The sequence below is a fragment of the Carcharodon carcharias genome, chromosome 36, assembly GCF_017639515.1.
Source record: "Carcharodon carcharias isolate sCarCar2 chromosome 36, sCarCar2.pri, whole genome shotgun sequence".
NCBI lineage: Eukaryota > Metazoa > Chordata > Chondrichthyes > Lamniformes > Lamnidae > Carcharodon > Carcharodon carcharias.
The window spans coordinates 9,453,834-9,478,259 of NC_054502.1; the positions used below are offsets into that span (position 1 = coordinate 9,453,834).

A 24,426-nucleotide genomic window follows, 5' to 3' on the forward strand; every position below is an offset into this window, starting at 1 on the left:
TGTACAGGTTTAACCATTCAGGAAGTTCAGGATGTGTCTGGATGGCAGCACCTGAACTCCCTGATAATCTGTTCAACCCTAACTCCTTGCAGGAACAATCCCATTAGAGAAGGGGCTGTCAGCCCAGCAGGCATGCTAATGCGGTTTAAACTCTTGAGAGGGCTGTGAACTCTGTTCAGTGTGCTGCTCTGATGACTGTAATTAGATACTCGAACACTGCCCGTATTACAGAGGAAGGGAGGAATCACTGACAGTCTCTGCTCACTGTCACCAGCTGTCTCTGTTCGTCCGCTAACCTAGCTGCAAGCTCGCTATGAAAAACAGACTTAGGCTGTTAGTCAGCATGGCTCATGATGGGGTCTTTACACACCCCAATTTCGTTAACGTACTATCTACTCAAACCTCGGCAGTATCAGGCATTCACTTAGATATTGGGTGCGAAACACCCCCAGGACAGGTACAGCATGGAGTTAGATACAGAACAAAGCTCCCTCTGCACTGTCCCCATCAAACACTCCCAGGACAGGTACAGCACGGGGTTAGATACAGAGTAAACTCCCTCTACACCGTCCCCATCAAACACTCCCAGGACAGGTACAGCACGGGGTTAGATACAGAGTAAAGCTCCCTCTACACTGTCCCCATCAAACACTCCCAGGACAGGTACAGCACGGGGTTAGATACAGAGTACAGCTCCCTCTACACTGTCCCCATCAAACACTCCCAGGACAGGGACAGCACAGGGTTAGATACAGAGTAAAGCTCCCTCTACACTGTCCCCATCAAACACTCCCAGGACAGGTACAGCACAGGGTTAGATACAGAGTAAAGCTCGCTCTACACTGTCCCCATCAAACACTCCCAGGACAGGTACAGCACAGGGTTAGATACAGAGTAAACTCCCTCTACACTGTCCCCATCAAACACTCCCAGGACAGGTACAGCACGGGGTTAGATACAGAGTAAAGCTCCCTCTACACTGTCCCCATCAAACACTCCCAGGACAGGTACAGCACGGGGTTAGATACAGAGTAAAGCTCCCTCTACACTGTCCCCATCAAACACTCCCAGGACAGGGACAGCACGGGGTTAGATACAGAGTAAAGCTCCCTCTACACTGTCCCCATCAAACACTCCCAGGACAGGTACAGCACGGGGTTAGATACAGAGTAAACTCCCTCTACACCGTCCCCATCAAACACTCCCAGGACAGGTACAGCACGGGGTTAGATACAGAGTAAACTCCCTCTACACCGTCCCCATCAAACACTCCCAGGTCAGGTACAGCATGGGGTTAGATACAGAGTAAATTTCCCTCTACACTGTGCCCATCAAACACTCACAGGGCAGGTACAGCACGGGGTGAGATACAGAGTAAAGCTCCCTCTACACTGTCCCCATCAAACACTCCCAGGACAGGTACAGCACGGGGTTAGATACAGAGTAAAGCTCCCTCTACACCGTCCCCATCAAACACTCCCAGGACAGGTACAGCACGGGGTTAGATACAGAGTAAAGCTCCCTCTACACTGTCCCCATCAAACACTCCCAGGACAGGTACAGCACGGGGTTAGATACAGAGTAAAGCTCCCTCTACACCGTCCCCATCAAACACTCCCAGGACAGGTACAGCACGGGGTTAGATACAGAGTAAAGCTCCCTCTACACTGTCCCCATCAAACACTCCCAGGACAGGTACAGCACGGGATTAGTTACAGAGTAAAGCTTCCTCTACACTGTCCCCATCAAACACTCCCAGGACAGGTACAGCACGGGGTGAGATACAGAGTAAAGCTCGCTCTACACTGTCCCCATCAAACACTCCCAGGACAGGTACAGCACGGGGTTAGATATAGAGTAAAGCTCCCTCTACACTGTCCACATCAAACACTCCCAGGACAGGTACAGCACGGGGTTAGATACAGAGTAAATCTCCCTCTACGCTGACCCCATCAAACACTCCCAGGACAGGTACAGCACGGGGTTAGATACAGAGTAAAGCTCCCTCTACGCTGACCCCATCAAACACTCCCAGGACAGGTACAGCACGGGGTTAGATACAGAGTAAAGCTCCCTCTACACTGTCCACATCAAACACTCCCAGGACAGGTACAGCACGGGGTTAGATACAGAGTAAAGCTCCCTCTACGCTGACCCCATCAAACACTCCCAGGACAGGTACAGCACGGGGTTAGATACAGAGTAAAGCTCCCTCTACACTGTCCCCATCAAACACTCCCAGGACAGGTACAGCACAGGGTTAGATACAGAGTAAATCTCCCTCTACACTGTCCCCAACAAACACTCCCAGGACAGGTACAGCACGGGGTTAGATACGGAGTAAATCTCCCTCTACACTGTCCCCATCAAACACTCCCAGGACAGGTACAGCACGGGGTTAGATACAGAGTAAAGCTCCTTCTACATTGTTCCCATCAAACACTCCCAGGACAGGTACAGCACGGGGTTAGATACAGAGTAAAGCTCCCTCTACACTGTCCCCATCAAACACTCCCAGGGCAGGTACAGCACGGAGTTAGTTACAGAGTAAAGCTCCCTCTACACTGTCCCTATCAAACACTGCCAGGACAGGTACAGCACGAGGTTAGAAACAGAGTAAAGCTCCTTCTACAATGTCCCCGTCAAACACTTTCAACATTTGAATTAAAACGGGCAGCACATAAACTGTGCAGTACCAAACAGGACAAAATCACTCGCTTTTACTGAGTGGGTGCTGCTGTCCATGTCCAGGAGCTGACACTGAGACACACAGTCTGCCGGACAGTCCCAGACGGGAGTGAATTACTCCCTTTTACTAAGTGTGGACTCTATTCTGAATCGTGCAGTGAACGGTGACGACGTTATTGAGTCTATAATCACAGCTAACTCTGCTAAACAAAGTACTCAAGCCAATTTCCAAGCCTGCAGATTATTGACTCAATAACAGCGTGTAACATGCAAGTTTACTGGCAGAGGAACTCCCTCCTAATCCCTTGCACATAGATGGAGGTTATATGAGGTCAGTGGCAAATCCCCGATCAGTGAGCACGGATCTTGTGACATAATCCTGATTCTGACCCAACACGCCCTAGCGTAAATTGGTGGACAGGAAAAGACCAGCTGGCTCTTCAAGTACAAGGAGGCAGGGACACTGTAGATAAACGCTTCCACTCATCCCTCTGCTTCTCCAACCTTGTCACATTCTGGGAAACACACAGGAATCTAGGATTAGGAGCAGGAGGAGGCCTCTCAGGACTTTGACCCTGCTCCGGCATTCAGTAAGATCATGGTTGATCTGGATGTCTCAACCCCACTTTCGTGTCTGCCTCCCCCATAACCCTTGGCTGACTCCCTTGTCGATCAAAAATCAGCCTTGAATAGATTCATTGACCCAACCTCCACTGCTTTCTGGGGAAGAGAATTCCACAGACGAGTGACCCTTTAAGAGAAACAAAATTCTCCTCATCTCTATCTTAAATGGTAGACCTTCTACTCTTGAACTATGTCCCCTAGTTCCAGCCTGCCCCACAAGGGGAAACATCCTCTCGGTATCCATCCTATCAAATCCTCTCAGGATCTTATATGTTTCAATAAGGTCACCTCTCATTCTTCTAAACTCCAAGGGGCGTAGGCCCAACCTGTTCAGTCTTTCCCCATAAAATAATCCCTCATCCCAGCAATGAGTCGAGTGAACCTGCTCTGTACTGTTTCTAACGCAGTTATATCTTCTTTCAAATAAGGAGACCAAAGCTGTACGCAGTGCTCCAGATGTGGTCTCACCAACACCCTGTACAGCTGCAGTAAAACATACCCGATTTTTACCCCATTCCCCCTCGCAATAAACACCAACATCCCATTTGCCGTCCTAATCACTCGCTGCTCCTCCATTCTAACTTTTTGTGATCCATGTGCCAGGACACCCAGATCCCTCTGTACCTCAGAGTTCTGCAATCTCTCTCCATTTAGATAAAGTTTTGCTTTTCTAACCTTCCTGCCAAAATGGACAAGTTCACATTTTCCCATATTACACTCCATCCGTCAAGTTTTTGCCCCCTCACTCAACCTGTCTATATTCCTTTGTAGACTCTCCACCTCCTTTTGGCAACTTACTTTCCTACCTACCTTGGTGTCGTTGGCAAATTTAGCTGCCATACATCCACTCCTTTCACCCAAATCATTTTGGTTAACTATAAATAGCTGAGGCCCTGGAACTCCCAGCCTCTGACCTGCTCTTGCAGCCACAGTATTTATATGGCTGATCCAGTTCAGTTTCTAGTCAATGGTAACCCCCAGGATGTTGATTGTGGGGGATTCAGTGACGGTAATGCCACTGAATGTCAAGGGGTGATGCTTAGATTCTCCCTTGTTGGAGATTGTCAATGCCTGACACTTGTGTGGCACAGATGTGGTCAGACAGGAAAGTACTTTACCCTTTATTAGGTCTGGGCTTTTAATGTTTTTTGTTTGAGGGATTTTGGTAGGGTGGATACCAGGAGGATGTTTCCTCTTGTGGGACAGACTAGAACCAGGGACACAGTTTAAGAACAAGAGGTCTACAGTTTAAGACGGAGTCGAGGAGAATTTTTTTCTCAGAGTGTCATTAGTCTGTGGAATTCTCTTCCATAGATGAGTAACTCACAGAATCACAGAATTTTTACAGTGCAGAAGGAGGCCATTCGGTCCATTATGTCTGAACTGGCTCTCTGAGCATTTTAGCACAGTGCCAATCTGCCTTTTCCCCTTAACCCTGCACATTGTTTCTATGTAAATAACCATCCAATACCCTCTTGAATGCCTCATTGAACCTGCCTCCACCACACTTCCAGGCACTGCATTCCAAACCCCAACTACTCACTGTATGAAAAAGATTTTTCATGCCTCACATTTGCTTCTTTTGCAAAACAATTTAACACTGTGCCCTCTGGTTCTCGATCCATTTACGAGCGGGAACAGTTTCTCCCTATCTACTCTGTCCATGATTTTGAAAACTTCTATCAAGTCTCCTCTTAGCCTTCTCCTCTCCAAGGAAAACAGTCCCAACTTCTCCAATCTTTCCTCACAACTGAAGTGTCTCATCCCTTGAACCATTCTCGTAAAACTCTTCTGCATTCTCTCCAATGCATTCATATCCTTCCTAAAGTGTGGCGCCCAGGACTGTACATAATACTCCAGCTGAGGTCTAATCAATGTCTTAGATAAGTTCATCAAAACCTCCCTGCTCTTATACTCTATGCCCCTATTACTGAATTCTAGAATACTGTGTGCTTTAGAAACAGCTTTCTCTAACTGTCCTGCCACCTTTTAATGACTTATGTACATATATACCCAGGTCTCTCTGCTCCTGCACACACTTTAGAATAGTATCCTTTATTTTATATTCTTTCTCCATGTCCTTTGTACCATGACTCCTGACTCTCCAAAGCCTGTCCACCATCTACAAGGCACAAGTCAGGAGTGTGATGGAATACTCTCCACTTGCCTGGATGAGTGCAGCTCCCACAACACTCAAGAAGCTCCACACCATCCAGGTCAAAGCAGCCCCGGCTTGATTGGCACCCCTTCCACCACCTTCAACATCCACTCCCTCCACCACCGACACACAGTAGCAGCAGTGTGTGTACCATCTACAAGATGCACTGCAGCAACTCACCAAGGCTCCTTCGACAGCACCTTCCAAACCCAGGACCACCATCATCTAGAAGGACAAGGGCAGCAGACACATGTGGAACACCACCAGCTGGAAGTTCCCCTCCGAGCTGCTCACCATCCTGACTTGGAACTTGGAAGGGGAGATAGTGGTACAGGGGTAATATCACTGGACTAGTAATCCAGAGCCCCAGGTTAATGCTCTAGGGACACAGCAGCTGGTGGAATTTAAATTCAATTCCCTCACTGGAATTCAAGAGTGAATTGGTGACCATGAAATGGTTGTAGAATGTCGTAAAAACCCATTTGGCTTACTCATGTCCCTTTAGGAAAGGAAATCTGTTGTCCTTACCCAGTCTGGCCTACACGTGACTCCAGACCCATAGCCATGTGGTTGGCTCTTTACTTCTCGGTTAAAGGGCCAATTAGGGATGGGCAGCAAATGCTGGCCTAGCCAGCGACGCCCACGTCCCATGAAAAATAGGGAGAGAAAGAGAGACCCGCTCGATGATCTACACTAGTCCTGGAATTCCAGTGGACTTCCTGCGATCGACAAAGACACCGTGTACATGCTGAGAGTCCTGCCTCGGTCAGGAACCAACCCAAGTCCCTCGAAAGCAACACAGACCCAAAGGCTCTGTGCTCGGCGGCTACCCTGCGCAGAGCCAGCTTGGTTTGCTGGCAAAAGCAGCTCCTCGACAGCCAGAGTTAGGGGCTGTCTTTTTCCCCTGAAAGGGTCCTTCCTCCCCGTTCTCCCACACCGCTCTCGCTCTGAGTTCCTGTCCGGTGACTCCTGCCGTTGTGTATGCAACAAAAAATAAAAACTTGCATCTCTGTGTGGTCCTTCCCGGCCTCAGGACTTCCCAAAGCTCCTACCAGCCCGTGGAGTGCTTGAACGGTGCTCATGTGTTGTAACTTGGGAAACACGGCAGCCAAATTGTGCACAGCAAGATCCCACAAACAGCAATAAGATAATCACCAGATGATCTGTTCCTACACTGTTGGTTAAGGGTTAAATATTGGGCCCAGTGCTCCGGGAGAATTCCCTGTTCTTTGATACAGTGGACGTGCCTTTTGTGCCCACCGGAGAGGGCAGACTGGTGCTCATTCTAAAGGCAATACCCCTGACAGTATGACCTTCCTTCAGCACTGACCCTCCGACAGTGCAGCACTCCCTCAGTGCTGACCCTCCGACAGTGCGGCGCTCCCTCAGTACTGACCCTCCGACAGTGCGGCGCTCCCTCAGTACTGACCCTCCGACAGTGCGGCACTCCCTCAGTACTGACCCTCCGACAGCGCGGCGCTCCCTCAGTACTGACCCTCCGACAGTGCGGCACTCCCTCAGTACTGACCCTGTGACAGTGCGGCTCTCCCTCAGTACTGGCCCTCCGACAGTGAGGCGCTCCCTCAGTACTGACCCTCCGACAGTGCGGCGCTCCCTCAGTACTGACCCTCCGACAGTGCGGCGCTCCCTCAGTACTGACCCTCCAACAGTGCGGCGCTCCCTCAGTACTGACCCTCCAACAGTGCGGCGCTCCCTCAGTACTGGCCCCCCGACAGTGAGGCGCTCCCTCAGCACTGACCCTCCGACAGTGCGGCGTTCCCTCAGCACTGACCCTCCGACAGTGCGGCGCTCCCTCAGTACTGACCCTCCAACAGTGCGGCGCTCCCTCAGTACTGACCCTCCAACAGTGAGGCGCTCCCTCATTACTGACCCTCCGACAGTGCGGCGCTCCCTCAGTACTGACCCTCCCACAGTGCGGCACTCCCTCAGTGCTGACCCTCCGACAGTGCGGCGCTCCCTCAGTGCTGACCCTCCGACAGTGCGGCACTCCCTCAGTACTGACCCTCCGACAGTGCGGCGCTCCCTCAGTACTGACCCTCCAACAGTGCGGCACTCCCTCAGTACGGACCCTCCGACAGTGCGGCGCTCCCTCAGTACTGACCCTCCGACAGTGCAGCGCTCCCTCAGTACTGGCACTGGGAGTGTGAATCTTCATTTGTGCTCCATTCTCTGGAGTGGGACACGAACCCATGACCGCCTGACTGAGAGGCGAGATGACTTGCACTCCGCAGTGCGACAGCCCCCATGTTACTGGGCTCATGTGAGGAATGGTTGCTAATGGTAGGTGGCTGTGTAACACATTGTGAGTTGACCAGGGGGAGCAGAGTTAGGGCAAGTGCAAGGTTGCATTCTCGACTAGTTTGGTTTCATATGCAGCAATTGCAGGTCTAACTCCTAATCGGACAGAGTGGTTAAACTGGATCATATCGAGATGGTCCCGAATCCAAGTTCAAGCAGTTCCCCTTATTTGTTTATGGAGTGATGGATTCTTTTGCCTTTCCAGTCACAGACCTTGATTTCTTCTTTAAAATTGCGGGATGACAGCAAAAGAGTTTCCCCTTTTCAAAGTGTGGTTCAGTGTGGCATTCACTGTGCTACCAGTGGGCATGCTGCGCCAGAGCAAGGGTGGGGTCAACACGAGGAGTGTGAGGGGCTGCGATCAAGCCAAATCATGGCGGGGTATATGTGAGGCTCTATGTGTGCGAGGGTGTGGACTCTCACCCCTCCTCTGCTGCTGACTCTAACTGGGGTACAGGTCCGCTCCTCTCCTGAAGGTGCTGACTTTCACTGGGGTACAGGTCCCCCTCCTCTCCTGAAGGTGCTGACTCTCACTGGGGTACAGGGTCCCCCTCCTCTCCTGAAGGTGCTGACTCTCACTGGGGTACAGGTCCTCCTCCTTTCCTGAAGGTGCTGACTCTCACTGGGGTTGAGGTCCCCCTCCTCGTCTGAAGGTGCTGACTCTCACTGGGGTACAGGTCCCCTCCTCTGCTGAAGGTGCTGACTCTCACTGGGTTACGGGTTCCCCCTCCTCTCCTGAAGGCGCTGACTCTCACTGGGGTACGGGGTCCCCCTCCTCTCCTGAAGGTGCTGACTCTCACTGGGGTACAGGTCCCCCTCTCCTGAAGGTGCTGACTCTCACTGGGGTACAGGTCCCCCTCCTCTCCTGAAGGTGCTGACTCTCACTGGGGTACAGGTTCCCCTCCCCTCATGAAGGTGCTGACTCTCACTGGGGTACAGGTTCCCCTCCCCTCATGAAGGTGCTGACTCTCACTGGGGTACAGGTTCCCCTCCCCTCATGAAGGTGCTGACTCTCACTGCATTTTCGGACCCATTAAGCCTGGACTGTGCATCTGAATGATATATCTGTGTATTGGCACGGGTGTGGAATGTGTATTGACGGTAGGAGTGTGTAGATTTGAAGGAACAGCGTGTTAGAGCGCTGCTCATGTATGCTGTCCCTTCGAACCTGTATTTTAGACTGACGATGCTGCCATGTGATCTACCTGAGACAAATACCGAGTGCGTTTAACATGACCCGAGTGCCTTGCTCAAGGACCTCTCTCTCTCTCTCTCTCTCTCTCTCGAGTCTGGTGAGAAGCTGCATGTTTAAGTGTGAGAAATGACTTTTGTCACTGAATCGCAGGCTGCAGGAATCACAGGCAAGGTCAGCCTACCCCTCGTTGCCTTTTGAGAAGGAGGTGGTGAGCCACCTATTTGAATTGACGCAGACCATGTGGTGTAAGTAAACCCACTGTGCATTTATGGAGTGAGTTCCAGGGTTTTGACCTAGCGACAGCGAAGAGTCAAGGGGTGTAATATATGGGTGTCAGTGTGAGGGGTGGGGTATATGGGCGTTAGTGTGAGGGGTGGGGTATATGTGTGTCAGTGTGAGGGGTTGGGTATATGTGCGTCAGTGTGAGGAGTGGGGTATATGTGCGTCAGTATGAGGGGTGGGGTATATGTGCGTCAGTATGAGGGGTGGGGTATATGTGCGTCAGTGTGAGGGGTGGGGAATATGGGTGTCAGTGTGAGGGGTGGAATTTATCGATGTCAGTGTGAGGGGTGGGGTATATGGGCGTCAGTGTGAGGGGTGGGGTATATGTGTGTCAGTGTGAGGGGTGGAGTATATGTGTGTCAGTGTGAGGGATGGGGTATATCGATGTCAGTGTGAGGGGTGGGGTATATCGATGTCAGTGTGAGGGGTGGGGTATATGGGCGTCAGTGTGAGGAGTGGGGTATGTGGGCGTCAGTGTGAGGGGTGGAGTATATGTGTGTTAGTGTGAGGGGTGGAGTATATGTGTGTCAGTGTGAGGGGTGGAGTATATGTGTGTCAGTGTGAGGGATGGGGTATATCGATGTCAGTGTGAGGGGTGGGGTATATGGGCGTCAGTGTGAGGGGTGGAGTATATGGGCGGCAGTGTGAGGGGTGGGGTATATGGGCGTCAGTGTGAGGTGTGGGGTATATGGGTGTCAGTGTGAGGGGTGGGGTATATCGATGTCAGTGTGTGGGATGGGGTATATGGGGGTCAGTGTGAGGGGTGGGGTATATCGATGTCAGTGTGTGGGGTGGGGTATATGGGCGTCAGTGTGAGGGGTGGGGTATATCGATGTCAGTGTGTGGAGTGGGGTATATGGGTGTCAGTGTGAGGGGTGGGGTATATCGATGTCAGTGTGTGGGGTGGGGTATATGGGCATCAGTGTGAGGGCTGATTGACCAAGGAAACTGGAAGCACTCCCTGCTGCTCTCTAAATTCAAATTGGGAGGTAATTTGAATGAAGCTCAGCTCTTAGGCGCCATCAACACCAGTCACTCACAAACCCACTGGTGGATTCAGGAGAAACCTCTTTACCCAGAGAGCGGGGAGAATGTGGGACTCGCTCCCGCGGGGAGTGGGGAGAATGTGGGATTCGCTCCCACTGGGAGTGGGGAGAATGTGGGACTCGCTACCACGGGGAGTGGGGAGAATGTGGGACTCGCTCCCACGGGGAGTGGGGAGAATGTGGGACTCGCTCCCACGGGGAGTGGGGAGAATGTGGGACTCGCTCCCACGGGGAGTGGGGAGAATGTGGGACTCGCTCCCGTGGGGAGAATGTGGGACTTGCTCCTGAGGGAGTGGGGAGAGTGTGGGACTCGCTCCCACGGGGAGTGGGGAGAATGTGGGACTCGCTCCCGTGGGGAGAATGTGGGACTTGCTCCTGAGGGAGTGGGGAGAGTGTGGGACTCGCTCCCACGGGGAGAGGGGAGAATATGGGACTCGCTCCCACAGAGAGTGGTGGGAGTGTGGGACTTGCTGCACCGTTTCACTCAGACCTGACATTGGAATTCTTCCCCCTTGCAGGAAGAGTGGACGTTTTACAGACCCGGGGAGAGCAGAGTATCGGCAATGATCTGAGGGGGCTCCTGGCAGACTCGGAGCAGAGACCGTGTGCAGACCCACCCCCTTCCGGCGGCCCCTGCCCCACCTCCCCTCCCCCGCCGACAGGATGGGCCGCAAAAAGATTCAGATCACCCGCATCCTGGACGAGCGCAACCGACAGGTATTTGACGGGAGCGGCCGCTTGGTGATGACGCCTCTCGTAAACCCTCGACCCGCGACGGCTGGAATTCCCCCTCCCCCACACCCCTCCGCTTCCCCCCCCCCGCCCACCTCCCCTCCCCCCAGCACCGCTTTTATCCCCCATCCTTTACCGCGCGTGCTCGCTGGTTTCACAGGTCGCCCTCCCCCCGACGTGGCCGCTCTCAGCAATGGGGCAAACCGGCTCGCCCTTCGACCATGTGGTGCATCACAGTTCAGCTTGAGCCCCGCCCGCCCTTCGCTGGACGCCCAGGCCTCGCGCTCGCTCACACCCCACCCACCCACCACCCACCCACGTGCAAGCCACCACCCCGATTGGCTCATGCCTTCCCCAGCCCCCGGGAGGCCAACGCTGTGGCAGGCGAGGTGCCAATCCGGGGTGGGATCGGGGTGGGGGCGGGGGGGGGGGGGGGGGGGGGGGGGGGGTGGTGGGGCGAGCTCTCCTCGATCGCCCGGGGGGGGGGTGGCATTTGCCCGCTTCTCACAAGAGTCCAAACTCAACCTGGCTTGGAGACGGCTAAGATCGGCCATACTCTGAACCGACTGGCGGACCAGGTATGAGGCGCTGTCCTCCCCCCCCCACCCCACCCCACCCCACCCCCACCCCACCACCTCCCCCCTCCCCCACACCCCACCCCCACCCCACCCCACCCCCAACCCCACCGCCGACCGATTCCTGTGTTCCGAGCAGGAAGAGAGCTTCCCCGTGGACAGAGGCCTCAGGTCCCTCCTCTATCCCACTCGTCAACAGCAGCATGAGGAATGCATTGTGGACCGATGAAATTGACACAATCAGGCAAGGCTATTTATAGAGGGACTAACACGCACCCGTGTAAGACAGTTTTTTATATCAGAAATTGCTAAATCTGGAAGCCTTAATTGGAGACTTGTAGCAGTCACCCCGTAATTAAGATTAAAATGACAAGATACTTCAGTGGAGTGCGAAACAGCAGGCCGACAGAGGCTGACTGGGACTGTGTGGAGCGTGGGAAGGAATGGGAGGGAGAGAACCACCCCACTCCTTCCTCTATATATATATATACACACACACACACACACACACACACACACACACACACACACACACACACACACACACACACACACACACACACACACACACACACACACACAGAGTGAGACACACAGACACACACACACACACCTCCATCTCCTAACCCAGCAGAAAAAACAGGGAGGCAGCCAAGGTGAATTTTGAATGAAGCCAACAGAGACCCGTCAAACACTCCCAGGACAGGTACAGCACAGGGTTAGATACAGAGTAAAGCTCCCTCTACACTGTCCCCATCAAACACTCCCAGGACAGGTACAGCACAGGGTTAGATACAGAGTAAAGCTCCCTCTACACTGTCCCCATCAAACACTCCCAGGACAGGTACAGCACGGGGTTAGATACAGAGTAAAGCTCCCTCTACACTGTCCCCATCAAACACTCCCAGGACAGGTACAGCACGGGGTTAGATACAGAGTAAAGCTCCCTCTACACTGTCCTCATCAAACACTCCCAGGACAGGTACAGCACGGGGTTAGATACAGAGAAAAGCTCCCTCTACACTGTCCGCATCAAACACTCCCAGGACAGGTACAGCACAGGGTTAGATACAGAGTAAACTCCCTCTACACCGTCCCCATCAAACACTCCCAGGACAGGTACAGCACGGGGTTAGATACAGAGAAAAGCTCCCTCTACACTGTCCCCATCAAACACTCCCAGGACAGGTACAGCACGGGGTTAGATACAGAGTAAAGCTCCCTCTGCACCCTCTCCTATGGAATGAGAATTACTCTTGAGAAACAAAGTTGGAAAGGCTGAAAACCTGTCAGCAAAGCGGGGGATTGTAAAGTAAGACTCCTCTTTTCTCCCGGACTTTTGGTGAGTTACAAAGTTACATCCACCCCTCAACCTCGATCGCAAAATTACAGCTGATCATTACATTGTTCCTTCTGGGATCTTGCTGTGTGCTAATTGGCTGTCCTGTTTCTTATATTGCAACAGTGACAACTGATGAAGAAAAAATTCCTCTTGGTGCTGAAGTGTTTTGGGACAACCTGAGGTGTAATTACAGAAACTGCCGGAAAAACTCAGCGGGTCTGGCAGCGTCTGTGCAGAGAGAGACAGAGTCAATGTTTCGAGTCCCGACTTCAGAGCTCTGAAGGAGAGTCATACAGACTGGAAACACTAACTCAGTCTGTCTCTCTCCACAGACACTGCTAGACCTGCTGAGTTTTTCCAGCATTTTCTGTTTTTATTTCAAGTTTCCAGCGTCTGCAGTATTCTGCTTTTAGCTGAGGTCTAATTATTTCTTTTATTTTCCCATCCTTTCAAACATTTGAATGTTTACTTAACCTCTTCACTTTTTATCCCTCCACCCCTCTCTCTATCTCTGTCTCTCACTCTTTGTCTCACTCTGTCTCTCCCACTCTCTCTCTCTGTTTCCTTGCTGGTTCTCCCTCATCTTCCCTTTCTCCCTCCCTCTCTCTCTCTCTGTCTCATTCTGACTCTTTCTCTCTCTGTTCCCCCTCTCTCTCTCTCTCTCTCTCTCTTTTTGCCTGTCTCGCTTTCTCTTTCTGCCTCTGTCTTTGTCTCTGTCTAACTCACTCTGTCTCTTTCTCTCTTTGCTTGCCTCCCTCGGTCTCTGTTTCTCTCTGTCTCATTCCCTCTGCCTTTCTTTTTATCTCTGTATCTGTTTCTCTCACTCTTTTTCTCTCTCTCTCTCTCTGTCTCTCTTTCTCTTTTTGCCTGCCTTTTGGTCTCTCTCAAACTCACACTGTCTCTTTCTTTCTTTGTTTGCCTCCCTCTCTCTCTCCGTTTCTCTCTGTCTCATTCCCTCACTCTTTCCCTCTGCCTCTCTCTTTGTCTCTGTGTCTCTTTCTCTCTCTCTGTTTGTCTCTTTCTCTCTCTGTTTGTCTCTCCCTGCCTGCCTCTCTTGTCTCTGTATCTCTTTCTCTCTCTCTTTCTCTCTCTCTGTTTCCCTCTCTCTCCGTCTGCCTCTGTTTCTCTCTCTGTCTCTTTCTCTCGCTCTTTCTCTCTATCTCTCTGCTTGCTTGTCTCTCTCTCTCTCTTTTTCTCTATCTGCCTCTCCTGTTGTCTCTCTGTGGCTCACTTTGACTCTTTATCTCTCTCTTTCTCTGTCTCTCTTTCTCTCTCTCTCCCTCTGCCTCCCCCCACCGACACAGGTGACCTTCACCAAGCGGAAGTTTGGTCTTATGAAGAAGGCGTATGAACTGAGTGTGCTGTGTGACTGTGAGATCGCCCTCATCATCTTCAACCACTCCAACAAGCTCTTCCAGTACGCCAGCACTGACATGGACAAAGTGTTGCTGAAGTACACAGAGTACAATGAGCCCCATGAGAGCAGGACCAACGCTGACATTGTGGAGGTAAGCGGCCGAGGGCAGGGGCCGGGTAGTGGAGGTGGGCGGCCGATTTAGGGCCGGGTTGTTGAGTGCTGCTGCTGCTAAGGTTCAGCTCCTCCTGGTCAGTTTGAAGCCGTCACCCACCCATGCCCCCTCACGGAACCCCCTCAGTTGCGGATGGCAAGAGGGAGCGAGTGACTGAGGGAAAGAAAAGCAGCTCAGAGTGGGAGAGCGGGAGCGGGGAAGACGGTGAGTGGGAGAGTCAGTGACCGGGAGGGAGGGGGTGAGTGGGAGGGAGGGGGTGAGTGGGAGGGTCAGTGACTGGGAGGGAGGGGGTAAGTGGGACGGTCAGTGACTGGGAGGGAGGCGGTGAGCAGGAGGGGATGAGTGGGAGGGAGGAGGTAGGCAGGAGGGTGACTGGGAGGGATGGGTGAGTGGGAGGGTCAGTGGGAGGGAGGGGGTGAGCGCGAGGGTCTGTGGGAGGGAGGAGGTCAGTGGGAGGGGGTCTGGGAGGGAGGGTCAGTGGGAGGGAGGGTCAGTGTGAGGGAGGGGGTCAGTGTGAGGGGGTCAGTGTGAGGGGGTCAGTGTGAGGGGGTCAGTCGGGTGGGGTTAGCGGGTGGGGTCAGCAGGTGGGGGCAGTGGGGTGGGGGGCAGTGGGGGTGGGGGCAGCGGGCCTGGGGCAGCCTCCAGTGGAATCCGTGGGGGTTTTGTTGTGTTGGGAATTGAATTGTGTTGCCTCTCCCAGTTGACCCAGATTGGATTGGATTTGAATGGCCGGGGCTGTCCTTTAACTGTGTACTGCAGTAATCCCCACAGAGGTCAGTCACTAATCCCTCTCCACCCTGCTTCCATCCACCGTTAACCTTCAGCTCATCATAAAAACTCTGCTCCCTCCACCCTAACCCGCACAGAACCCCCTGCACACCCCTCCCTGCAAAACCTCCCCCTCTGGCTGGACGCCTGTCTCCAATTCGACCCTGGGAACTTTGGCGTTTAAAGCTGGTATGTAAATGCCAGTTGTTGTTGAGTGAGTAAGTGCCCTGCCCTCTGTGAGAGTAGGGGGGGCCACACTGGCTCCTTCCAAGACCGAGCTCGGCTGGGATGCTCACACCTGACCCCTGCGCTGGGGAGCAGGGTAAATCATTCGGGTTCCTGCCCTGGGGTAAAGGCTCATGCGTGGATTTAAGGGCCCCGTCACGAGAGAGTGCTGCCCCTTTAAACCCAGGCTCCCCCACCCTCCGCCGGCGGACCTACTGGGCAGAGACCCCCACGGCCGTCATTTCGAAGAGGAGCGGGAGGGAGGTTCCCTCGGGCATACAGAACAATGTGCAGCCTTCAACCCACCTCACTGGGGAAAAAATAACCTGGATGATCTGAGTCATTTTCAAATTGCTGTTTGTTGGGAGCTTGCTGTGCACAAATCGACTGCCGGAGCTTCCTGCATTACGACGGCGGCTATGTTTCAAAACAAAAAAGTCCTTTGTTGGCTGTAGAGCGTGACGGGATGTCCTGTGGTGGTGATAAGGTGCTATGAAAATGCAAGCCTGTCTTAGGGTCAAACTTGTGGGAGGTAGTCCCTGTTGGTGCGACTGTCTGCATGTGCGAGGGAAAGGAAGGCGAGGGTTGTACATATCTGTCACCGGAGGAGATTGAGGGCTGAGCAGTAATCTTTCATTGTTTAACTCTCTTGGTAGAGACAGTGCAGACTTATGCTGGAAGCTGCAGACTAAGGGAGTGACACAGAACTGTCATGTAGGATATGGGATAATTAGAGAGATGATACTGACTGTGACAGGGACTGGAATCAGTGCTGACGGTTCATATCCCTACAACACACAAATAACTCCTCATGGTACCAATTACCCTGAGGGAGCAGTCACTCTGCCGGTTGTTTTATAGCCAATAAGGTTCTGGAGTTTATTGGGAAATAGTGTTCAGATAAACACAGAGATGATCCAAGATAGAAATAGAAACAGTGTATGGAATCTACAGACTAAACCCCAACCATTTACTCCCAGCAAGCAGAATTCCAATTGACCCAAACCCCTTCCCATTGGACACAATCCGAATGGACCCAAACCCCTTCCCATTCACTCCCATTGTACACAATCCCAATGGACCCAAACCCTTTCCCATTCACTCCCACTGTACACAATCCCAATGGATCCAAACCCCTTCCCATTCACTCCCATTGTAAACAATCCCAGCGGATCCAAACCCCTTCCCATTCACTCCCATTGTACACAATCCCAATGGACCCAAACCCTTTCCCATTCACTCCCATTGTACACAATCCCATTGGACCCAAACCCTTTCCCATTCACTCCCACTGTACACAATCCCAATGGATCCAAACCCCTTCCCATTCACTCCCATTGTAAACAATCCCAGCGGATCCAAACCCCTTCCCATTCACTCCCATTGTACACAATCCCAATGGACCCAAACTCCTTCCCATTCACTCCCACTGTACACAATCCCAATGGATCCAAACCCCTTCCCATTCACTCCCATTATATACAATCTAATGGACCCAAACCCCTTCCCATTCACTCCCATTGTACACAATCCCAATGGACCCAAACCCCTTCCCATTCACTCCCATTGTAAACAATCCCAGTGGATCCAAATCCCTTCCCATTCACTCCCATTGTGCACAATCCCAATAGACCCAAACCCCTTCCCATTCACTCCCACTGTACACAATCCCAATGGACCCAAACCCTTTCCCATTCACTCCCATTGTACACAATCCGATTGGACCCAAACCCCTTCCCATTCACTCCCATTGTGCACAATCCCAATGGATCCAAACCCTTTCCCATTCACTCCCATTGTACACAATCCCAATAGACCCAAACCCCTTCCCATTCACTCCCATTGTACGCAATCCCAATGGACCCAAACCCTTTCTCATTCCCTTCCATTGTACACAATCCCAATAGACCCAAACCCCTTCCCATTCACTCCCATTGTACACAATCCCAATGGACCCAAACCCTTTCCCATTCACTCCCATTGTATACAATCCCAATGGACCCAAACCCCTTCCCATTCACTCCCATTGTACTCAATCCGGATGGATCCAAACCCTTTCCCCTTCACTCCCATTGTACACAATCCTAATGGATCCAAACCCCTTCCCATTCACTCCCATTGTACACAATCCGGATGGACCCAAACCCTTTCCCATTCACTCCCACTGTACGCAATCCCAATGGACCCAAACCCCTTCCCATTCACTCCCATTGTACACAATCCCAATGGACCCAAAACCTTTCCCATTCATTGCAGCCTGAAGAACTCACTATCCTGAAGGCAGCAGTGAGGTAAATGATGACCTGATCTTGTCCTTTGCTATTGCTGCATGATTGTCGGCCAGTAGCACACCCCCGCCCCTTCTCTGCCAGCCAATTGAACGCTGAGCATTAAGCATCAGTCTCTCCAAAAAATTAGTTTCTTACTGGACAAATTGGAAACTAAGAGGGAGAGAAGTAGTTTTAGAGTGCAGATGGTGCTGTAATGTGCAAAGTTAATTTGCACAAAGTACACTGTCACAAACATAAATGACCAGGTAATTTGCGATTTTTTTCAGTGATGTTGGTTGAGGGTTAAATATTCAGTCCAAGTCACCGGGTAGAACTGCCACCTGTTCATCTTCAAAATCGTGCCTTTGGATCAGCTGCATCCACCCGAGAGGGCAGACAGGGCATCAGTTTAACATCTAATCTGAAAGACGGCATCTCTGACAGTGCAGCACCCCATCAGTACTGACCCTATGACAGTCCGGCACTCCCTCAGTACTGACCCTTCGACAGTGCAGTGCTCCCTCAGTACTCACCCTTCGACAGTGCAGCGCTCCCTCAGTACTGACCCTTTGACAGTGCAGCACCCCATCAGTACTGACCTTCTGACAGTGCAGCACCCCATCAGTACTGACCCTATGACAGTGCGGCACTCCCTCAGTACTGACCCTCTGACAGTGCGGCGCTCCCTCAGTACTGCCCCTCCCAACACTGCGGGAGCCCCTCAGTATTGACCACCCTGACAATGTGGTGCTCCCTCAGTACTGACCCTTCGACCGTGCGGCACTCCCTCAGTACTGACCCTCCGACAGTGCGGCACTCCCTCAGTACTGACCCTCCGACAGTGCGGCACTCCCTCAGTACTGACCCCCCTGACAGTGCGGGACCCCCTCAGTATTGACCCCCCTGACAGTCTGGTGCTCCCTCAGTACTGACCCTCTGACCGTGCGGCGCTCCCTCAGTACTGACCCTCCGACAGTGCGGCGCTCCCTCAGTACTGACCCTCCGACAGTGCGGCGCTCCCTCAGTACTGACCCTCCGACAGTGCGGCGCTCCCTCAGTACTGACCCTCCAACAGTGCGGCGCTCCCTCAGTACTGACCCCTCTGACAGTACGGCGCTCCCTCAGTACCGACCCTCCTGGCACTGTGTGCAGGGTGAAGGTAATCAGCATCTCTGACTGTCCATCTTGATTTTGGGGCCCCTGTCTTAAAGTGAGGCTCGAGCCCCACAAAACCCAAACTCAGAGCTGCTAATGTTATGACTGAGTCAAGCTCAATCCCTGAAAAGTCCAGAATTATGTAGAACTTCACAGCACACAAACAGGCCACTCGGCCCCTCTGCTCTGTGCTGGTGATTCTACTCCACATGAGCCTCCTCTCACCCCCACATTTCATCTCGCCTCATCCTCGTACCCCATTCCTCTCTCCCCCGTGTGTTTATCCAGCTTCCCCCCCTTCAATGCATCGCTGCGATTAACCTCAACCACTCCCCATGAGAGCGAGTCCCACATTCTCCCCGCTCCCCGTGGGAGCGAGTCCCACATTCTCCCCACTCCCCGCGGGAGCGAGTCCCACATTCTCCCCACTCCCCGCGGGAGCGAGTCCCACATTCTCCCCACTCCCCGCGGGAGCGAGTCCCACATTCTCCCCACTCCCCGCGGGAGCGAGTCCCACATTCTCCCCACTCCCCGTGGGAGCGAGTCCCACATTCTCCCCACTCCCCGTGGGAGCGAGTCCCACATTCTCCCCACTCCCCGTGGGAGCGAGTCCCACATTCTCCCCACTCCCCGTGGGAGCGAGTCCCACATTCTCCCCACTCCCCGCGGGAGCGAGTCCCACATTCTCCCCACTCCCCGCGGGAGCGAGTCCCACATTCTCCCCATGGGAGCGAGTCCCACATTCTCCCCACTCCCCGTGGGAGCGAATCCCACATTCTCCCCACTCCCCGCGGGAGCGAGTCCCACATTCTCCCCGCGGGAGCGAGTCCCACATTCTCCCCACTCCCCGCGGGAGCGAGTCCCACATTCTCCCCACTCCCCGCGGGAGCGAGTCCCACATTCTCCCCACTCCCCGTGGGAGCGAGTCCCACATTCTCCCCACTCCCCGTGGGAGCGAGTCCCACATCCTCCCCGCTCTCTGGGTAAAGAGGTTTCTCTTCAATTCCCCTATCGCATTTATTATGTAGGACTTAGGAGTTGGAGGAGGCCATTCAGCCCTTTGAGCCTATCCCCTCCCCTTCCCCCCCATTCAGTAAGACTGGGCTGATCTGATTGTGGTCTCAGCTCCGCTTTCTTTTCTGCTCACCCGCCTCAAACCCTCGACTCCCTTGTCGATCACATATCTGTCTAACTCGGCCTTGGAAATATTCAATGCCCCACCCTCCCTTGCTCTCCGGGGAAGAGAATTCTACAGACTAACAGTCCTCAGAGAGAAAAAAATTCTCCTCATCTCCCTCTTTAAAGGTAGACCTCTTATTCTTAAACCGTGTCCCCTAGTTTTAGTCTCCCTGTGACAGTGGCCATCTTATATTGATGACCCCTAATTCTGGTATTGTCTGCAAGTGGAAACCTCTTCTCTACATGGGCTCTGAAGAAGGGTCATATGCACTTGAAACGTTAATTCTCTTTCTCTCTCCACAGACGCTGCCGGTACTGCTGAGTTTTTCCAGCATTTTCTGTTTTTGTTTCAGATTTCCAGCATCCGCAGTATTTTGCTTTTTTCCTCAAAATTTAGCATCGCCAACAACCACTTGAATTTATATAGCTCCTCGAACATAATATTATGCCCCAATGTGCATCATGGGATCATTTTCAAGCACTTGACCCTGCGCCACATCAGGAGATATATAGTGGGATGGGTGGCCAAAAGCTTGGGTCAAAGAGGTCAGTTTTAAGGAGCCCCTTAAAGGAAGAGAGAGAGATAGATGAAGAGAGCTGGAGAGAGAGCGGCACAGCAAGAGAGAGATCAGCACAGAGAGAGAGAGAGCGGCACAGAACGAGAGAGAGAGAGAGAGAGAGCGGCACAGAGAGAGAGAGAGCGGCACAGAGAGAGAGAGAGAGAGCGGCACAGAGAGAGAGAGAGAGCGGCACAGAGGGAGAGAGAGAGCGGCAGAGAGAGAGAGAGAGAGAGCGGCACAGAGAGAGAGAGAGAGAGCGGCAGAGAGAGAGAGAGAGAGTGGCAGAGCGAGAGAGAGAGAGCGGCACAGAGAGAGAGAGAGCGGCACAGAGAGAGAGAGCGGCACAGATAGAGAGAGAGAGCGGCACAGATAGAGAGAGAGAGCGGCACAGAGAGAGAGAGAGAGCGGCACAGAGAGAGAGAGAGCGGCACAGAGAGAGAGAGAGAGAGCGGCACAGAGAGAGGGAGAGAGCGGCACAGAGAGAGGGAGAGAGCGGCACAGAGAGAGGGAGAGAGCGGCACAGAGAGAGGGAGAGAGCGGCACAGAGAGAGGGAGAGAGCGGCATAGAGAGAGGGAGAGAGCGGCACAGAGAGAGGGAGAGAGAGGCGGAGTGAGATGGAGAGAGGCACAGAGAGAGAGAGAGGCAGAGCGAGATGGAGAGAGGCACAGAGAGAGAGAGGTGGAGCAAGATGGAGAGAGAGAGGCACAGAAAGAGGGGGAGAGAGAGGCAGAGCGAGAGGGGCAGAGCGAGATGGAGAGAGAGTAGTGGCACAGAGAGAGAGAGAGGCAGATCGAGATGGAGAGAGAGTGGCACAGAGAGAGAGAGGGGTAGAGCGAGATGGAGAGAGGCACAGAGAGAGAGATGGAGCAAGATGGAGAGAGAGAGGCACAGAAAGATGGGGAGAGAGAGGCAGAGCGAGAGGGGCAGAGCGAGATGGAGAGAGAGTAGTGGCACAGAGAGAGAGGTGCAGAGCGAGATGGAGAGAGAGTAGTGGCACAGAGAGAGAGGGGCAGAGCGAGATGGAGAGAGAGTGGCACAGAGAGAGAGGGGCAGAGCGAGCTGGAGAGAGAGTGGCACAGAGAGAGAGGGGCAGAGCGAAATGGAGAGAGAGTAGTGGCACAGAGAGAGAGGGGCAGAGCGAGATGGAGAGAGCATGGCACAGAGAGAGAGAGGCAGAGCGAGATGGAGAGAGTAGTCGCACAGAGAGAGAGACAGGCAGATCGAGATGGAGAGAGAGTAGTGGCACAGAGAGAGAGAGACAGGCAGATCGAGATGGAGAGAGAGTGGCACAGAGAGAGAGGGGGCAGAGCGAGATGGAGAGAGAGGGGCAGAGCGAGATGGAGAGAGAGTAGTGGCACAGAGAGAGGGGCAGAGCAAGATGGAGAGAGCATGGCACAGAGAGAGAGAGGCAGAGCGAGATGGAGAGAGTAGTGGCACAGAGAGAGAGAGACAGGCAGAGCGAGATGGAGAGAGAGTAGTGGCACAGAGAGAGAGAGGGGCAGAGCGAGATGGAGAGAGAGTGGCACAGAGAGAGAGAGGGGCAGAGCGAGATGGAGAGAGAGTGGCACAGAGAGAGAGAGGGGCAGAGCGAGATGGAGAGAGAGTAGTGGCACAGAGAGAGTAGTGGCAGAGCGAGATGGAGAGAGTGAGTGGCACACAGAGAGAGAGGCAGATCGAGATGGAGAGAGAGTGGCAGAGCGAGATGGAGAGAGAGTGGCACAGAGAGAGAGAGGGGCAGAGCGAGATGGAGAGAGAGTGGCACAGAGAGAGAGAGGGGCAGAGCGAGATGGAGAGAGAGTAGTGGCACAGAGAGAGTAGTGGCAGAGCGAGATGGAGAGAGTGAGTGGCACACAGAGAGAGAGAGAGGGGTAGAGTGAGATGGAGAGAGAGTAGTGGCACAGAGAGAGAGAGAGGCACAGAAAGAGGGAGAGACAGGCAGAGACAGAAAGAGAGGCAGAAAGGTTTAGGGAGGGGAATTCCAGAGCTCAGGGCCCCCCCAGGCAGCTGAAGGCACGGCCGCCAATGGTGGAGCGATGGGAATCGGGGGATGGGCAAGAGGCCGGAATTGTAAGAGCAGAGATGTCGGAGAGTTCGTGATTTTAAAGACCTCCATTGCTCAGCCTTCTCCTCTCAGAGTAATTCTCTCGTGCCAGCTGTTCCAGAGTTTAATCTGGTCTCTGGGACACAGTGATGCCTCTGACACTCTCCCCTTTTCCTTCCTTATTATCTCTTTGTTGATGCGCAGCTGGGTAATTATCACTTCTCACTCGCTTTTGGGGAGCCTCCCAGTTCCTGTCAGGTGTTTGAGGGAGGGGGAAGGACGTGTCTTCAGCAGCTTGCCATTAACCCCCGCCTGAAAAAAAGACGAGGATGGGGATAATTCCCGCAGGCTTGCTGTGCTTCTAGCTAAGTTGTGTTTGCTGGTGAAAGCGGTGCCTGCGGGGGGCGGGGGGGGACAGAGGACAGAGATTTCGGGATGGGGGCAGGCCAGCTACCCTATCCCGTCTGTTCCCACATGGACACTGTTTAGTCTCCTTGTGTTTCGAGAGGCAAGGGGCGATGTAATTGCAGTGTTCAAAATAGCTCAATAGGATAGGCGCCAGATAAACCGTTTCTTGTAGGGAAATCCAGAACCAACATCAAAGTAAAGCTTAGAAAGGAGGAAGGAAGCTGATTTTATTTAGCGCCTTTCACATCCACCTCGGGCGTCCGGGGGGCGGGGGGGGGGTGGTTTAGGCTTCTCGCTCCCTCAGTACTGACCCTGCGACAGTGCAGTGGTCCCTCAGTACTGACCCTCTGACAGTGCGGCACTCCCTCAGTACTGACCCTGCGACAGTGCAGTGGTCCCTCAGTACTGACCCTCTGACAGTGCGGTGCTCCCTCAGTACTGACCCTGCGACAGTGCAGTGGTCCCTCAGTACTGACCCTCTGACAGTGCGGCACTCCCTCAGTACTGACCCTGCGACAGTGCGGCGCTCCCTCAGTACTGACCCTCCGACAGTGCGGCACTCCCTCAGTACTGACCCTGCGACAGTGCGGCGCTCCCTCAGCACTGACCCTGCGACAGTGCGGTACTCCCTCAGTACTGACCCTGCGACAGTGCGGCACTCCCTCAGCACTGACCCTCCGACAGTGCGGCGCTCCCTCAGTACTGACCCTCTGACAGTGCGGCCCTCCCTCAGTACTGACCCTCTGACAGTGCGGCGCTCCCTCAGCACTGACCCTCTGACAGTGCGGCCCTCCCTCAGTACTGACCCTCTGACAGTGCGGCGCTCCCTCAGTACTGACCCTCCGACAGTGCGGCGCTCCCTCAGCACTGACCCTCCGACAGTGCGGCCCTCCCTCAGTACTGACTCTCCAACAGTGCAGCACTCCCTCAGTACTGACCCTCCGACAGTGCGGCCCTCCCTCAGCACTGACCCTCCGACAGTGCGGCACTCCCTCAGTACTGACCCTCCGACAGTGCAGCACTCCCTCAGTGAGTGTCAGTCGGGGTTTGTGCTGAAATCTCTGGAGCGGGCTTCAAACCCATCACCTTCTGATTTCAAGAGGAAAGTGCAGCCCATCGAGCCGCTGCTGATTCCTGAGTTTCGAGAGTAAAACCTGGAAGCATCATTTTTACACAACTCTCCATCCTCTGAAATAGGCACTGAATCCTGCGAGTCAGTTTGATAGGAGGTCAGGCCTTTACAGCAGGAGAGTGGGAAAGATAAAGTGAGGGATAGAAAGTTTTTGGGAGGGAATTCTCACACCCGAGCTCTGCTGTAAGATACAGACC

The 24,426-nt window shown here is 53.4% G+C and overlaps 1 protein-coding gene across 4 annotated transcripts in view; it reads left to right on the forward strand.

Moving 5' to 3' along the window:
- The window catches only part of LOC121272929 (myocyte-specific enhancer factor 2D homolog), a 217,166-nt gene that overhangs the window by 162,537 nt on the left and 30,203 nt on the right, over positions 1–24,426 (forward strand). For 2 of the 4 annotated variants that reach the window (XM_041179803.1, XM_041179805.1), the window contains exons 2-3: positions 10,831–11,029; positions 14,266–14,469. In XM_041179803.1, the coding sequence (XP_041035737.1) occupies positions 10,976–11,029; positions 14,266–14,469 (258 nt within the window). In that variant the 5' untranslated portion in view covers positions 10,831–10,975. The other 2 variants (XM_041179806.1, XM_041179804.1) reach the window with 2 other exon arrangements.